General features: G+C 41.5%; 1 protein-coding gene across 12 annotated transcripts in view; it reads right to left on the bottom strand.

Moving 5' to 3' along the window:
- ARHGAP26 (Rho GTPase activating protein 26) overlaps positions 1-19,021 on the bottom strand; it is a 205,136-nt gene that overhangs the window by 65,759 nt on the left and 120,356 nt on the right. For all 12 annotated transcript variants that reach the window (XM_081179627.1, XM_081179621.1, XM_081179626.1 and 9 more), the window contains 3 exons: positions 16,244-16,328; positions 13,718-13,776; positions 11,249-11,354 (listed from right to left, as the gene is read on the bottom strand). In XM_081179627.1, coding sequence (XP_081035753.1) covers positions 11,249-11,354; positions 13,718-13,776; positions 16,244-16,328 — 250 coding nt within the window. The remainder of the gene's footprint in view (positions 1-11,248; positions 11,355-13,717; positions 13,777-16,243; positions 16,329-19,021) is intronic.

Raw genomic sequence — 19,021 nt, 5'->3', positions numbered from 1 at the left:
GTGGGCAAACTGGGCAGACTCACCTACCTGTCAAAATGGCTCTCTGGGGATAAGGGATGTCAGTGGGCTTGGTCCTGTTCCCCACCCTGATTTGGACTCTCCTCCATCACAGGCCTAAAATGGTTTCATATTGTTTAAATTATAATAGTGGTAAATAATAATGAAGTGGCCCATTTGAATTCCAACCACCTGTGTCCAACACCTTTGCTCTCGTAAATGGTCAATGGCTGCACCAAGCTGGCTACACCAGTTCTTTCTACAAGAACACTGCCTATAAGTTTGAAAAGTTGTTTTCTTTGGTGTTATTTGTCAAAGATTCAAGTAATTTAATAGATGCAACATGGAGGGGATTAGGGTGGGAGGGGGTGGCAGGTAATGCCAACAACGAATTAAAAACAGCAATAAGTACAAGCTGTCAAAATTCTTTGGGGAAAACATTAATAGTTTAAGAAGTCATACCCCAGAAACTGTGCACCAGCCTTCACCATTCTGGTGCCCTCCAGAAATTTCGGACTGCAACTTTCATAATCCCTAACCAGAGTAGACAATAGGGATGATAGCAGTTGTAGTCCAAAACATCAAATGGCTTGGGGAAGGCTGCCTCAGACAACCCATGAAAAAATAAGCGTACAAAAATGCAAATACACTGCAACAGGAGACAGAATGAAAAATGTAGGGTTTTGCAAGTGACAGTTATCAGAAGGAGGCAGTGTTAAATGTGAATTAAACTAATCCTGTAAATAGCTCTCTCTCTCTCTCTCTCTCTCTCTCTCTCTCTCTCTCTCTCTCTCTGTGTGTGTGTGTGTGTGTGTGTATCTACATCTATATCAAATTTTTGCTATGATGGTTTAACCAAATCAAAGTTTGCATGTGGCAACCTCCAGACAGCCTAAAGCAAGGCCCCAGCCCTCCAAAGTCTCAGAACAAAAATGAAGAAGTTTAAGAAAATAATGGTAGCTTGGACAGTTCACAAATGGAAACATGACAATAAATTCAGGGACTCTGAAGCATCTGCTCTTCAAACGGCAGTTACAGGTGGTTTCAGTTAAGCACAATCAAAACTAGGCAAGCAGATTGGTTGCACAAGCATTTTGGGTAATTGACAGTATGCTCTTTCAAGCATTGCCCTAGTTTAACTTTGAAGCAAAACAAACACCGCAGAAACTCAGGGCAACTGAGAAAAACACTCAAAAAAGTGCCATACCTCCAACACCAAATCAGAAACCAAGGGATGATTAAATCTGAGGTAAAAGCCTTCACTTCCACAAATATTATTACATCAAATTATATTAACCGTCATTGCAGCCTTTCCCTTTAGTTCATACCATGTTTTATTTTATTATTTTATTTTAGTACTAATTATTTTTTTTAAAACACCTTTATTGCTACCATCAATTCTTTTTGTGGTTTGATATGGGCCGTGTTTACTCAGCTTCATGCTAAGGATATGCCCTTTAAAATAACCCAAAACTTCTCATTTATCAGATCCGGGTTGTTTTTTGTTTGTATTTGTACCGCTGGACGTCAGTATTCTTAATCCAACACAGTGATGCCACGACTCTTCAGATACTGTCCTGCTTCAACAGCTATAGTCTGTGAGTAGACCTTGAAACCTATACCCTCAAAGACACTAAGGTCTCCTTATCTCATAAGCAATCCTTTACTTTGGAGTTACTCAGCAACTTTGAACTCAGGTGAATACTTTGTTGTGGGCATACGGCTCAAGCTTGAATATTTTTAGAAGTGCCTAAACTCTCAAGGGCTGGGGAATAGATGAGCCTCTCCTTCAGACTCCACCAGGTGTTCAACTGATGGCACTTGGACTGAAGCACCAAGGAACCCACAGCAGAATCCCCTTGAAACAGCCCTGAGGAGGCTCCCTTTCACCAACACTCAAGATCTCCAAGACTGCCGATGGGGGACCTGATGAACTCTCTGATATCTTCAGTTATTGTGTAGTCTGGGTGGTCTTCCACAGAATTTAGCACTCCTGGGATTATTTCTTAATCACCATGAAAGGATGACTACCCAGAACAACCAACTGTAGGGAATTGACCTAATTCCTAGTATTCTCCTCTTTCATTGCCACCTTTTATTCCCCTGTGCAGCACCCACAGATTGCTTATGGAATTATTCCAGCCACCATTTAGCAATAACTTTTGGATATCCCAACCACCTACCATTTAGAAAAACCTTTCAAGGAATAAATTATATAAGTTGCAGGGTGTGCATAGGATAGTCATGGCTCTGCACTAATCCACAGAAGAAGGGAATTCCAGGTATGAGGAGAGATCATGATTGGGCAAGGGAATCCCCTTGTGTGGAGATTCTCTAGACACTGGAATCAGGACATATTCTCAAGAACACAAAATGCACAGTGGCAGCAGAGGGTGTGGCCGTTAGGTGAATTGGCATGATAGGGGAATACTAGCCCATCAGGCTCCTCTCACACATCCCCTGTGGGGCTTGTCTGAAGCCCTCTGTCCTGTTGTACAGTCACTAAACTCAAGCTGCCCTTAGGCCTCAAGGTTAATATGTCCTTACTGCAGGCAACTCAAAATATGAGTGTGGGGCAAAGCTGCGCTTGCAGCTCACATTGTGGGGAAATATTTTCATTCAGTTGTGAATACTGCTCTTTGAAAAAGTTGTTTTCTGGCCAGAGGTACACATTTTTTCCACGCAAGGTCAAAGCACCCAATTTGCTTTTAGGAAGGTGGGGAAGGCAATGTTTATGTAGCAAAGCCCAGAGAATTAATGTGAAGCCTTTTTAAGACTCCAGAGTTCAGTGGAAATTCCCAGACAATATTGGATTCAAACAGTTTCCTGGAAACACAAATCAGTCAAATAGCAACATAAACAGCCACCACAAGAGTGAAGGCAGTAGGGCCTCATCCAGAACTATGAGCCCAGCGGGGAAAATGGTGGAGACATGGGGCAAGCAGTAACACTGCAGAACCTGGTGGACAGAGCTGAGGTAATTGCTTCTAACTTTGGAGTTGTCTTGGTTACTCCCAATAAGTCGTAGCAAAATCGCACCCCATGATCAGTCCAGTTGCCTGCTCTGCTTTCCAAAATCAAAAGGATGCCCTGCCAATAATACATGTGTGCTGATTGTCCATTAAGCAGGTGCCTTTGTGTGGAGCTGCAGAAAGACTATCTTCACTTTTTCAGGGGCTGTGAATCCAAAGGAAACACTGGATAGGAAGCAAGACTGCTTCTCTCAGGTCACAATGACCTTTTTTTAAAATTAGAGTCATGTGGTTTATTTATTTTTTGTGCCAGTGGAAGGGTGGAGGGGAGAGGAAGTAGGGAGGGAGCAGGCTTGCTATCCAAACCAAGGCAAAGACAACAACCGAAAACAGAAGTAAATGCTATGACACAGTGCCATTGAGGGTTGTGTAACCTTCAATCTTGGCTGTAAATAACTAGCTATTGTTTTACAGAACCAGTAGGAACCATTTAGAACAAGAAGGAAACAACCTGCACAAGAGATTAATTAAGAAATTGTTTGCTACAAATGTCTTTGTTTATAAAAGCACCATCCCATTTATATAGCGAAGGAAGTGTGCAAGTGTTTGAGTTACACAGAACTCTGCCAGAAGAGCTGCAGAAAATTTTGAAGAGAACATTCTATATAAGGCAATGCATTTCACTAACCAACACGTACCAGTGAATCATTATGCAAAGTTCTGAATCCCATAAAGCTCTTCTAGCAAAGCCCTTGAGTATATTCCCTTAGCTTCTGGGTGGGGGGGTGGGGAATCTATTGGATTGAACAGATAGTTGAGAAGGTATTATTGCACCAAAACAGGAGCTGTGCCACACTGGATGAGAATGAATGGTGCTGGCGACAAATCCATATGTGTGTAGAGGATGGAGAGAGAGAGTGCTCACCCTACCCCTAAATCAGATGTTCAACATTATTATTTTTTGACCTTGCAAGGAAAATAAACCAATAGCTTGGGTGAGACTGCTATAAAACAAGAGCTCTGCGTGTAAGGCGATAAGAAGCAGGATGAAGTAATGGCAACCCAAAAGCACATCCAAGAACCACTGGTGAACAGCAGCTGTACAAACTGTTTATTTAAAAACAACTGAAGACATTTTTTAAAGTGCGGTCACCATTTCAGAATAACCAAGGCCAAGCTAGAAACTAAAGATAACTATTTTGTTCCCTCAGTACAAACAATTATGCTGAATATTCTGCTGCTGCCCTCATATACCTCTTAGAAGACGGTTACATTATTGTATATTTATTACTTCTCTGCCTCATCCTGTCTTACAATTATGTTCAATATGTAGTGAAAACTGTTGTACTCAAGAGAATACAGTCAGAAAACCGAAGTGCCTATAAAATCATACTGACAAATTCAACAAGTGAATCAGGTGAGATGCAAAGACCAGCCTAATTCCAAAAAATGAACATCTTCACAATCTATAACTTTGATAATATAGGGTTATTTGCATAAGAACATTCACTTGAAAATATGGATTTAAATAATTATTTCCCACTATACAGCACTGTATGTATAATATGGCAAAACTTTGTTTCTTGAACCTCACTTATGTTACTTTAGAATTGCTGATTATCTCCTTTCTCTGCAATAATTCACAAGCAATTACCCAGATAACATATCATGGCTAGTCATGAAATTTAGACTGCAGTCTCACTTACCTGGGACTAAGCTCCATTGAACTCAGTGCAATCCTATACTTGAATAGACATATATAGACTTATACTATTAATCCATTTACAGCTTTACTTGGACAAGTTTTGTTTCATGGACAGCAATACATTTGCTACGTCACTTCTTACTTTGCTAGGGGCTGGGGTATTGTTTAGGGGTTTTCGTTTGGCAGGGGTTGTTACTAGGGCTGGGTGATAGCAACATTTCAACATCATGGTGTATCACCAACCAAACACCGTGGTTTGGCGATATACAGCGATGTGGAAAAAACCAAGATGATTTTGCCTCTGCCTGAGAGACACCGGATGAAACTGCCCCAACTCTCATCTCGTGGGCTGTGACAATGCAGCTTGTTTGTGCTGCTCAGCTGGGGGGAAGGATCATCCTTCCCCCCCAACTGAGACAGCATTGGGGATCCTTTAACTGTTCAATGCAGGGAGTGGCAACCGTACTCCCCTCAACTGAGCAGTTTCACAGAGCCCCTGCCTCATCTCTGGCTTGCAGAGCCAGCACCGGGCTAGGGGCTCCTTTAACTGCTCAACTGAGCAAAGGGCAGCTGCACACTCCTCAGTCGAGCAGTTTAAAGATGCAGAGGGAGGAACAAGCTATATCGGCGCCCCGCCATCTTATTAGGGCAGAGTGGGATGGCGGTTTCACTCAGTGATATATCGCTGGTGAAACTGCTGCCACTCCTGAGTCCCCCTGCTAACAGCGCCCACTGAAGGAAGGAACTCTTGACTCCCTCCAGCGGACAGTGCTAGCAGAGGGACTCAGGAGTGCTGGTGGTTTCACCAGCGATACACCGCTGAGTGAAGCCGACATCGTGGTATGCTCCTCATCTCAGTCCTGGACGATATATCAATATATCACCCAGGCCTAGTTGTTGTTGTTATTTTTGGTATTTGTTATGTATCTTATGAGTTGTGTCAAAATTGTTCGATTTGGTTGTGTACTTTTTGATATTTTGTTTATGACTACTTTTTTATGCTTGTGTAATTTTTATATGTTGTAAGCCACCTTGAGCATAGTTTTAACTGTGGAAAGATAGATAGATTGATAGATAGATAGATAGATAGATAGATGATAGACAGATAGATATAGATAGATAGAATCTTGCGTAAACAGGGACATAATTAAAGATACTCAGAATAAATTGTGTACACTCGTTTTTTTAAAGTATGTTTTTCTCTAGGCTCATTTATTTTGTTTCACAGTATATCAAATTCTTCTTTAATAGATAATCAAGCTCTATTATTTAGTCCATTTCATGCCAAAAGACAATGGGTTTTTAAAAAGCTCTACCAGAAGAAGAAAATTGTATTCATACCAGTCAATACTACCCCCACACATGCTGGTCATGAAACATTCCAGAGCTCCTACTTCAAGTACCCAAGGCTAAACTCTTGGCATCAGTCCAACACCACAGTGACCTACTTTGCAAAGCAGAAGTGCTTCTATTCAATTTAGGAGAAAACAAATATTTCTGGCCTTCAAGATGTGAAATTCTTACACTCACTTTATAGTGAAGCAATTTGTCCACACTGCAAGTCATGTAACAGCCATAAAATATGAAGGGGAGGCAAACTTTGTCTATGAAGAACAGGTTCAAGGTGCAGTTTAAAAAACGATCAAGAATTTCCATTTTGGAAACCCCCTATACAAACCTTATTCTCCAGAATATATCTCGAAATAATATTGGCTTAGAATGGTTTCATAAAATGGCAAGCCCAGGGCCACGAGACATGACCTAGATGTTGCTGGGCAAGATTATAGAGAAGGAACAACTAAGCCACATTCATAAAGTCATGACGTCATTCTTTGTGGCCTTTCTTGGCAATGTTTGGGCTATCTCTAGTGCCTCTTGGTAGTCTCCCATAATGCCAGATGTTCTAGCTGCTTCCATCCTCCTCCACAGCATAAACCAGAGCCAGTTTAGTGCAATGGTGAAGAGTGTTGGACTGGACCTGGGAGACTAGGGTTCAAATCCTCACTCAGCCATCAAGCTCCCTGGCTGACCAGTCACAGTCTCTCCACTTAAACTACCTCACAGGGTTGTTGTGAGGATAAAAATGGCAAGGAGGAAAATCTTGTATACCCCTTCCAGCTCCTTGGAAGAAAGGTGGCATAGAAATGTAATACACAAACCCCACAATATGGTAATAAATGAGCAGGAATAAATATTTTTCTGATTTTTAAAATGTATTATATTCAATAAAATGCTTTGACTCTGATTAAACTCAATCTCTCAATACAAGCTATAGAGGGATTGAAACAGGAACAACAGGTACTTCACCTAGGTGAAGGCCTTTAATGTGATAATTGTTCAAAATTGTGTGGGTTAATATCTGTGCCAGCTTCATATCTGGTCTCCTTGGAGAGCTACATCAAACATCACCCCTTCCTGTCCAATCACAACGAATGTTAAATACACACCTCATACTATATTATCCTTCTCTCCTATTGACAAAAGAACTCACACTGCCATACACAAATATAGAGACTCATACCTTCCCTTGCAAAGTCTATATCTGGAACTTATTGAGGGATAGTGAAGAGAGACATTTTGTTCATCCTAAATTACCAGTACTTTATTTCAAAATTTCCCCAGATCTGGGATTATGTTTGTTGATCTCTGTCACACCAAACAACAACAAAACACAGTCACAGTGTTTTGAACACTGAATAATTTCAAAGTTGCCCTTTAAAACAGATGGATAAGCAAACTCTACAAAAGCTTCCTAGATATTTATGACAGCTAGGGCATCAACTTGGCCAGATCTATACAGTCCATCGGAGGGAACTATCATAATAAGTATCCGACATTTTATCTTTCCTGTGTCCACTACTCAGATGTGCACACAAATTCTATCTTACACACACATCAGAATGCATGAATCTGAATTTGTATGAATCTGTGACGTCTATTATGAGGAAATGTCTTTATAATAATATTTTAAAATATTCTAGTATTCTACTTTAATAGCCTGACCGATAAACTAACTCCAGGAAAACTTGAAATGAAGGTAAATAATGGCATGGACACACTCCATGAAATGAGGACAGCCAATATGCTATCTAGCCTTTCAAATTAAAGGTGTTGCTTGGCTAAGTTGCCATGCAGAGGCGCCTAAAGGAATTATTCTGTCAGCACAAACACATTAAAGCATTCTTTGTCATATTATCTTTATACACCTGTGGTTCCACCTCTTCCCCTTCCTTCACATCCTTTCTGAAAACTCACTGATCCATTGATTTGCAAAGCTCAATCCCCAACAAGCATCAAGAACCTGTGACAGTATTTCACCACATTTTACTGCACTGCCCTAATTTTTTCCTCCTTCCATTGCTTTGCCATTGCCTGTTCCACAGTATGATCTCCTTGGTAGCAGGGACTTGTGTACACCACATATAAAACTGTGTAAGCATCACAAACACTGATGGTGGGGTATAAATAACAAATATCATCACTTTTTTATGTGCAACAGTACAAAACCCTTCTGCTCTCTCTTTGCAACAAACAAATGAGACAGATACCATTCGTCCCACTTGACTTGCGGAGAACCATGGCAGCATGTGATTAATCCAAGGGAACTCGGCAAATCTATAGCTATGCAGGGATCTGAACACAACAATTTTGGGATGCTTTTAAGCTTTGTCAAAATGCAGGGGCAGGGGAGCATTCAGTGAACATTTCCACTCCCCATGATGTCCCACACTGTTCCATTGATACTAAAGACCTATTTGTGAAAGAGAAAAACTTCTCACAGGGAAATGGATATTAGAGGAAAATGATATGCATCTCTTTTTGGTGAGGCAACTAAATTGATGCTTCCTTGTCCCAATCTAGCCAAGGAGATGCCATCTATTCACACCGTTACTTTCAACTCACCAAGCTTGTCATCCGTTCAGATTCTGCCCCAACTAGTCATGCATTAAGTGCACATACCCAAAACTAGTTTGGAGCAAACATCTGCTGCACAGTACTAGCAAGCCAGAAACATGATAGGAAGTGTCAGCCTGGTTACCTGAGTTACAGGCAGCTGTCTTCTTCCTCCCCAGCCCCCCACCCACACATTCAAAGTAGGCATTTGCTCTCAGCAATAATGTCAAGTATCTAAAAAAGATGACATTATGACCATGTGGCCAATCACTTTCACCCAGTGATCCCTGATTAACTGGATCGCAAAGTGAACAAGCCTTTTCAAGAAAATGGCAATGAAGCTGAAGTTGAAGCAAGGAAATAACATGCACAAACAGGTGTGAAAAAAATACTCAAAATAGTAGGAGGAGAGAGACTCTTTCACTTCCCCACAAATGGCAAGATTTACATGAACAACTGAACCTCACAGTGCAAAACTACATTTGACCATGTGTTAGGTCTAGAGAACCCTATCTGTAAAGTTAAACACATTCTTTTCTTAATAAGATTTCATGTTTCTCCTTAAACCGCTTATCAATGACGCGTATGGTAAAAGAGAACACATCTTGAAGCAGCCACCCTCTCTCACTCCTCCTTTTCCAAGTGTAACAAAAATCTTCTCTCGCTTTTGAACTTTCTTTTTTCAAATGAACTCATCATCACAACATTCCAGAAAAAGGTTTGGCTGCTAGAATTATCTGGAATTCCATATTCTTTTAGGGAAAGCTTTCATTTTTTTAAATTTTTTTTTAACTAAGATCCAAACCAGCTTTCTGGGTTTAAAAGCCATGCTCTTCATTGCATGAACACATAGTCAAAACAGCATCTGGACTCTGTCTTCTTAAAGCACATTTCAAAGTTTGTTTGTTTTCCCTGTTTTATATTGCTATCTGTGTGCTGTTCCAGAAAGGTATTTATAGCCTAACTCATTCCAGCATTTTCCAAAATCTTCTATGTTATTCCTGTACACATATTCCTCTGATACAGAGAGGAGGATGGCAAGTCACAGCCTACTAACTCTTGTAACTGACACATAAAGCTGCTTAGTCATTCCAGATGTTTTCCCCTTCAAATGCTAAGCAAAGGAGTGTTTTGGCAGTTGGAGCAGGGGGAAGTAATTTGAATGAGTCATGTAGCTCTGTTTTGCCACTATAACCCACATGTCTACCATCGCCATAGCAGAGACGAATTTTCATGACTGTAAAAACAGATGACAAAAATGAAGGTGGATTAAAAGGTAGAACGTGGAACAGCACTGTGCAGTGAGAGCTTTTATTAACAGTACAATTTGCTGAGTAAATGTAACAAATTAAATTCCCTTTCAGACCATTGCTAACACTCCTATGACATCTATTATGACTACAAAAGTTTATTAACAAATGCATAAGCTCAAATTGCAATGAAATGTTATGCAAGGGTTAATTGAAAGCAGCACTATGAAACTGTCCACGTGTTTCCTAACATTTTGTTTTGAGTTTGTCATTTTAAAAAATAGGTTTTGGAATATGCTTAGATTATTGTACTAAATTATAATTTTGCCTAAAATGTGCACATGATAAGCAAATTAGTTATTTACATAGAAACAGAGAGAAAAAGAGAAATTTTCCAATAGATAGTTGCCCTCCCCCCCAATGCTTCACAATCTGGGTAAACTGAAGAGGGGACAACAAAAATGCACAGTGTGCGAACGCCCCCTCCCCCAGTGGCCAATAGCAGCTTTTAGGGGTGGTCTGCACTGGAGAACTGACAGCAGAGGGAAGGGCTGGTGTCTGGTGTCTGTTCTAGTTTGACCCTCTGAAAGAACAAGAAAGAGAGCTCCTCATCAGGACCAGCCACTTTTTTCTTTTCTAAAGATCTGCCAGAGGAGGTATGTCAAATATATGTATCACATAAAACGTCATGTAAACAAACTGGGCTTTGCAACTGCATTACAACTGGGGCAGAGCAGCTATATCTTGGGTTTTCCACACTGAACAACAGTACAGTTCCATGTGTATTTTCACTCCCTGTTTCAATCTTGTTCCCAAATCTCTAACTTACGTTTCTTGCAAGAGCAACATGTTCCAAAACAGGGAACAGATCCTTGACCTCATATGCCCTAGTCACAAACCAACCACCCAGTACCAGAAATATGCAGTGCAGAGATTGTGAAAAGCCTGGGCAGGTATCAGCTGGGGATTCTTTAGATTAGGGGTGTCCAATTTTGGTATTAAGGGAGGCAGTTTATTCTCCAGTGAGTGGGCCAGGAGACAGAAGTATATCCTTCATGGAGGGTCATGCTTTAATAAAATCAATGACACATACTCATAGTTATGGAGCACATGCATCCAAGGCATGACTAAAAGCTCTGTTAGGGCTGCTGATTGGTCACCTCTGCTTTTGATGCACAGAACCCTGTTCCAAAGCATGGCTTTAAACAAGATGCATGGGGGCAGAAGAGCTATCCATATTATTGAACAGACTTCACCAACCTGCCACCCTCCAGATGTTTTGGACTACAATTTTCATCAGCCCCATACAGCATGACCATAGTCAAAAATATTTGGAGGTTGGCAAAGGGTGTCTTAGATGGTTATTCCATTTTTCCACTTTGAAGGCTGTAGAGAAGCAGCCAATGGTTTATTAAAGCCAATGCACTTACTTTGCCAAGTGATTCATGAGCAAATGGAGCATCTGCCTATTTTTCTCAGGGAGCCTGTGTACTAAGGTATGGATCTCCGAGGTTCGAGATTCTTGATTCTCCAGTTCTGCAACATGATAAGATATTTCTCAGAATAGATCTGATGCATCAACAAACAACTTTACAATACAACTCTAAATCCCCGGATTTCCTTTAATTATATTTTTATAGCATGCACTATAAATAGAAAGATATATGCAGAGCTGGTTTAACGATTACAATACAACAATGCATGCAGAACACTTTCAACGTTCAAAATGCTAGGTACTATTATCATTCATTCTGTCAGGCTGCAGCAGAGGAACAGATGCAGAGCCACTCCATCAGTGCAACTGACAGACCAGTAACTTCTGATACCTCCTTTCCTTGAACTTTCCTAAATCCCAGCTGGTCAACTAGGAACTTGCAACTAGGAACCTGTATTTTGCTTATTTCCTCCTCTCTCCCAATCCATTCTCCTTTTGTGCTGTGTATTTTAAAACAGAACGCCTGAGGGCAGAGACTATTTTTTTAGTAATCTGTAAGCTGCTCTAGGAACATTTTTTTAGCAGAATAAGTGAATTAAAAAATACATTGAAATAAATTAATACCACTATAACCCTGTACTATTAATACCTCTATAACCAACTCCCAAACCTCCTGCATAGATCTTTGTTCCCCATAAAAGATGTGGGGAGCTTTTGAGCATAACAAGGTGCTGAAGGAAGTCCTTTTTTCAGCCTGAAAACATGTACAAAAGCCTCATGTTCACTCACAGCTGCATGCAGATTTCTGCAGACCACTCAGCATTGTGTGGAAAAGCTGTCTGCTTAGAAGCCAACTGTAAAGGGCTCTGTGCTGCCGTGAATGAATGTGGGACTTCCCACAAATGCTTTCAGGAGTAAAGAAACACCTGTCAACCATCTTGTTACGTTAAAGGAGTAATATCTCTCTCTCTCTCTCTCTCTCTCTCTCTCTCTCTCTCTCTCTCTCACACACACACACACACACACACACACACACACACACACCTGCCAAGCCTTTTGAAATGAAATTGACCTACATTGGCTCCCAGTATGTTTCCTAGCACAATTCCAAGTGTTGGTGCTGACCTTTAAAACCCTAAATCGCCTTGGTGCTGTATACCTGAAGGAGAATATCCACTCCTATTGTTCAGCCCAGACACTGAGGTCCAGCTCTGAAGGCCTTCTGGTGGTTCCCTCACTGCAAGACGTGAGGTTACAGGGAACCAGGCAGAGGGCCTTCTCGGTAGTGGCACCTCCCCTGTGGGACACTCTTCCATCAGATGTCATGGAGATAAGTAACTTTACAACCTTTAGAAGACATCTAAAGACAGCCCTGTATAAAGAAGTATTTTAAAGTTTAATGTTTTATTATGTTTTTATATGTGTGGGAAGTCACCCAGAGTGGCTGTTGCATCCAAATCAGATGGGCAGGGTACAAATAACAACAACATCATTGTTTCTACATACAAGTGTCTTTGTCACAGCAGCCAAGTGACTAGTGGACAGAGTGTTGGACTTGGGAGACATGGCTGAAGATTCCTGCTCAGCCATAAAGCTCACTGGGAGGCTGTAGGGTTGCCTCTCTCCCTTAGCCTAACCTACTTTACTGGGTTGTTGAGATAGTGACCTAGGAGGGCCCCATGCAGAAGCAATAATAGTACTATGTACTCTCCAACTACTATGTAACCCACATACATGACTTAACCTACATTCTCCTCCCACTCTCATGAGAACAGCTGGATAAGCATGAGGATTATTTTAAAAATCTGGTGCTTGAATGAAATCAGTTCACTGCCCATTCAAGACAGGGACAGGGTGGTTTTCAGCTGTCTCAGTAAGTCTTAATGCAACATTCAAATTCTACTCTTTGGTCTGAAATACATGACATCAAACTTCAATGAAAAAGCTAGAATGTCTTCCAGGGTGGCTGAGTCATGACACCACCCTGAAATTAAATGGAGGCGTTATCCCTACTGTGACACTCGGCTCGATTTGATCTGAGAACTAAACTCCATGGAGAAACTCCACGAGCATAGAGGGCTCCCTGTGGCAGGCAATGGTGCTCTGGTGCTTGGCTTATTGCTAGAGCCTGGCAACAACAAGAATCCTATGAAGGTGCGGCAGGGCTAGTAAGATCATCCTGCCTCCCTGGCTCTTTCACTCATGTAATTCTAATTATGTGGGGGAACCGAATAAGTCTAGTCACCCCAACAGGTACTGGAATCATAGAAAGCAGCACAAATCCAAGTGGCCATGCAAGTGCTTCCAGAAAGTTCTGGCACATTTTTACTGAAGCAAGCTCATGGCAGGCATGCTATCTTGCACCACAGTCCTATTCTTATCTGCAAATCTTACTTTACAAGCTGATGTGCCTCCCCTCAAAAAAAGTTTTCTCTCCTTCAAGAGGTTCTGACAAAAGACTTACTTGCTGCTTTGATGAAGCTTCTTTGAAACTGATACATCATGAGCGGTCCAGGGAGCATTCTAGGATACGGAGTGGAACATAAACAAATCACAGCAACAGAACACAAAACAGAACGGCTTGATATGCAGTTGGGAGCAAGCCATCACCATAAATTCATTCTTAATCATTTATTGATTATTCAATTATTTGATTTCTATACCACTTAATATATATTTTTTAATCTCTAAGCGGTGTACAGAATTGAAGCAACACAGACAACTTAAACAAAATTTTAGAAAAATACAGAGTTACATAAATACAAAGATACTAATATATATAAATCAATATCAATTCATTATTTTTCTGACACAACTTCCCTCTCAACCTCCAGGTTCTCACTTAGGGTCCAACAAACTCTCAGCTCACCCACAAAAGTCTAAAACTGAGTTCCTGGAAGCAGTGGACATCACCCTAGTCTCTCACTCTAGGCTTGCATTTTATGGGCAGGTCTAAGGTGGGTGGTGCTTCTTCAGGCTGCCCACAGCTGAGTCCCATTCAGCAGCACTCTCCACACCCAGTTCTAGGTGCAGCACATTTGTTGAGTTTCCCAGGAGGATCCTGTCTGTCCCTCCTCTTTCTCCAGCTGCTTTTATAATCAATACAACTGAACATTGCCAGCTGTATTCAAAAATAAAAATAATAAATAGGGAGGGGGAGGGGGGAAGGATTTTATTCCTTTCTCTCCTAAAACCAAGCAACACTTCAGCATTAACAGATTGGGCATCATGCCATAATTAAGATATTTTAATACACACACTGCAAATACTTCAAAATGCAGTAAAAATACAATAACCCCAAAGGCAATATGATTATCTTTGTCCATTTTGATACTTAAAGCTTTGGTTGGTCAGCTACAGACAAGACAAGAATGAAGCAGACCAACACCGAAGAACTAGGAGCAGACAGGATCAGATGTGTAACTAGCAGTGAAAGGGCATTTTTGGAGGTGGTGATCCAAGTACTGAATAGCCCTCCCAGTGAGGTTCACATGCCCCCAACACTATGATCCTCCACCTATGGGTGTTTTAATCACCTAGACCTTTTAAACAATATAAATTTCACAATCTGAGCCTCTCCTGATGGAAGAGAGGGGATGATGAGGTCCGAATACCTCTGCAGAGTCTGGAAATCTTCTCTGCCCTTCTCTCCTAAAGTTCAGTAACACCTTCAGTTAGGAATACACAGTGCTTGCTACCAACAAACGAATAGCACTGTGTGGATTAGGATCTAATCCTGCACTCTGGATAGATAGCAGCAGCTCTAGAAAGACCTATCAAAATGTATAGCGCTGGAAAGAAAGATAGATAGAAACCGGTGCTGAGATTGGATATCCCTCATCATGCTTGTGGTTTATGACCTGCTGCCAAATAAATTCTCACATTATCTTTATTGCCGCATGATTAATAGTAATGAATTTCATTTGTTTTGAGAAAGTGCCAAAGGAAATAGTGTATGTCTGGCATAATGTCGCCCTCCGCAGCTCCCTGAATTTCCTGGACAGGAGCGCCACTAAATGACATTAGCCACTCCTGCTTCATCGGCAAGCCAAGTTTTAGAGCAATGCTATTCATATATTTTAAAATATAGCCAAATGGAGAACTCAATGCTGAAATGTCAAGTGAGGTTTACATCTGCTAGGAAACACTGAAAATAATATGGGTCAGGGTTATTTTCCGACAGTGAAACGTCATAGTATGCTCTGGAATAGCACGGTCAGAAATGCAAAGTGCCTTTAGTGACTGGGTAAATCGTGGCAGAGTCTGTCAAGACTTACAGATATGTACCACAATGAGCTTCTGCAACATATTCTATACAAGATTCTCCATAGTAATGATTAAGTGTTAAAGTACTTCTTTTACCAGGTAGCACCAAAAGACATGTGAACTGGTTAATGCCAATGCTACCTGAGTGAGTAGGGTGTGCAGGGCCAGATCAGGGATAGCTGCGAAAGGGCTGCTTAACTTTTCTCATGTCCACAGTTCCTGCCTCAAGTGTCCTCTCCAAAATAAATAATATTTTCCCTGAAGCCAGGCTTCTTCTGGTAGTTTAGCATGGCTGGTAGGGAATAAACTATTAATGAGACAGCCCACAGAATTTGTAGGGGAGAACTGGGTGGTTGGTGAAATGTTTGGGGAAAGGCTGCAGCAGAAGGCCTTGGGTTTGATCCCTGGCATCTCTATGCAGGTCTGTCAGAAACCCTGGCCAGCTGCGGCCAGGCACTGTAGAAAATACTAAGCTAGATGGGTCAAATTATGTGACTTGTCTTAAGGCAGCCACCAGCATTAGGAGGGAATTGCAGGGTTGGGAACCCCATGGAACTCTGCTCTACTCAGATCGTGGCACAAGCATCTAAGGAGGGAATCAGCCAGGGAAGCAAATCCTGAGCAGGGAGACTAAGGGCTCCTACTCATGGAAAGTAAAAAAGATAAAGTCAAGCAGGAGATAGGTATGGATGTGTGGAAGCCACCAGAAAACTACCACACTCACCTTAAGTATGTTTTCAGTGCACTGGTGATTGTTTTAATCTCCCACTCAGCACAGATGTCATCTTCTGTTTCAGCGGATTTGGGATCTAAGGAGAGAGAAATGGAAAGGTAGGAAAAACAACAACATTCATTATCCACCATAGACTTAACCTGATTTTCTGCAATGCCCACACAGTCTTCCTGCTGCAACTTCACAATAGGATAGTGCTGCTCTGCTGCCCCTAGGAGCAAACAGATGCAACTGAAAGGACGTCAATTGTTACCATGCAAAGTCTTTGCAGGATGAGAGGCAGGGGTGGACTGATTTGTTTGTTTCCTCATCTGTCTGGGCATTGTCCATGAAAGATACTGGACAAGAGGGGATCATGAATCTCTTCTTGAAGAGGCTGATAAAACCACAGTATGTCATTGCCAAATGAGCAAAATCGCCACTATCTGGCATCAATGGTTTGCAGACACTCAGCAACAAGGGGAAGTGTTGCCATCAGTTTGAGGATGAGAATCACAGAAATGTAGAGTTGGAAGGCACCCCAGAGGTCATCTAGTCCAACCCCTGAAATGCTGGAATCTCAACAAGCAGTTCCCCATCCAATTTGAAACCATACCGGACCCTGCTAACTTTACAAATGTGCTAGCAGTTTTATTGCTGCACCAGAAAAGCAGGAGCAACATCATTTTGGCTGTGCAACATGCATATAATTTATATGTGCCACACATACAAATTAAGGGCTTGTAAAACTTAACACAGAGATAATAAATCACATAAGTGGAATCAGACAGTCACTTTTGTGAAAATCCTACTGCCCTACCTCTCAATAAATAGGATGCAGTGCAATACCAAATTGTATAGTACTTGTGGGATATTGTGATATATGGGTAAACAAAGAAAACCCTGACCAGTGCCTTGGTCCTTGGAATGGTGAAGTTTATGCCATGAAAATCCATATCTGATACACCAGCCTTCCCTAGCATGTTGCCCCAAACCCCAGTGTTGGAGGACTACAACTCTCATCATCCCAGACGACTGGCCATGATAACTGGGGATCAAAGGATTTAGAGTTCAAAAACATATGGAGGGCACCAAACTAGGGAAGGCTGAATACAACCAGCATATGCACAGATATAGAAAGGGGTGTGTGGTTACAGGTTACAGGGACCACACATGATTCAAGATTTTTTAGAACTCATTTTAGGCAGACAATGCATTTAAACCATATTGTGGTCTAATGAAAACACTTACCAGACAATAAAGGGGCATGCATATAAATAACTGTTGAGTAGCGTAGATATGGATACAGATTTTGGTTAAAATGACTGCCCATAGTTGCTGGAAGCAAATGAAGCACTGTGCTTGGGGGATTACACTGCAGTAGTAGCAAAGAGTGCTCATCATGCCTCTGGCTTGATGGTCCAGCAGCCCCCACTGGCAGGGAATCCCTGGGAGCTGAGTGTGTGAAATACAAGCTCACTCTCCACATATGCCCTGCCTGTCATAACGGCAGGCATTTTTTTCTACTAATAATTATAGGTAGTGTGGCTGCACTGTGTCGACTTATGTGAAACAGCTTGTGGGTGACTCACTTCTGGCAGACTGGCATGTGTACTTGTATGCTTGCCCAGGGCAGAAACCATGCTAGACTCATCCTTGCAAAAATAAAAATAAAAAACAAAGATAGACATACACACACTCTCTATAGCCACTAAATCCAGCAGCTACATTTTGTTTGGATTGCAAAGGAGAAAATGAAGTTCTCACACAGTGCCGTATAATGGGACTTTGGCACAGCAGTGTGTCAGCAAATTATCCGCTGAGCTGCTTGACCCGGTAGACCTTAAGCTCACAACTTCAGAAACCTTTCGCCAGATAAGCACTCCTGCCAGACTGACATTTGCTGCTAGAAGGCAAGGAAATTGTGCTCATGAGGTTCCCACTGGCTTGCAAAACAGAAACATCTGCAAAGAGCCTCAGGAGACCTGCTAAGTAGCGTTCAAGAGCAAGGAGGATTGAGGCCAAATGACTTTATCTTGGCCAGTCATGCTGAAGTATACGCAAAGGAAGGAGAGAAATCATACATTTTAGTGGTGAATGGGCTTAAGAGGATAGTGGTAAGTGAATGCAGAGAGCTAAATACTTACCTAAATAAATTCAGCTAGCCTGTTTCAACTTATTGCACAACACACTTTAAAAAGCCAGAATGGGCTGGGCAGCTGTTGGCTTCTAGATGTCTAATTTAACTTTATTTTTCTCCTCCTTGCCTTTCGATGCCCTTGCATTCTGTGGTGTTCTTTCTTTTTGCCAGTTTATATCCTTGGAGCCTGTCCGTGGCTTCTTTATTTTTAAAGTTCTTCTCCACTCCAAAGTCAGGTTAGCTCTTCCAACCATGAATGTGGAAAAGTTTGGGGGCAATGCCAAATCTCAGTTAAAAGTGCCAAAATTTCAGAGAAATCTAATTTTATAAGCTCCAGACAGCTTCAAGGAAGTGTTGTGAACTAGAGGAGCCAAAGCAGGGGAAGCTCTCAAAGACTTGCCATTTTGCCCGTAAGTCAGCTTTTCAGATTCACAAAACAGCCATATACAAGTAGAGGGAGAGAAAGAGAAATTACTCAAAGCTGCTGGAAAACACAACTGTTTGTGTGTGTTTAAACCTATCCATTTAAAATAGATTTCTTCTTCTTGCTCCCAGTCTCAGGGAATCTCCTAAACAATCTCGTTTTCAGCACAGCCTGCCAGTCACCACACCTCAGAACAGATCTTCCCAACAGGCTGAGCACTTGGCTA

This window comes from Podarcis bocagei (assembly GCF_964188305.1).
Source record: "Podarcis bocagei genome assembly, chromosome: 2".
Classification (NCBI taxonomy): domain Eukaryota; kingdom Metazoa; phylum Chordata; class Lepidosauria; order Squamata; family Lacertidae; genus Podarcis; species Podarcis bocagei.
Note: the sequence above shows the minus strand (reverse complement) of the source record. Positions and strands in the feature narration are given on the sequence as shown.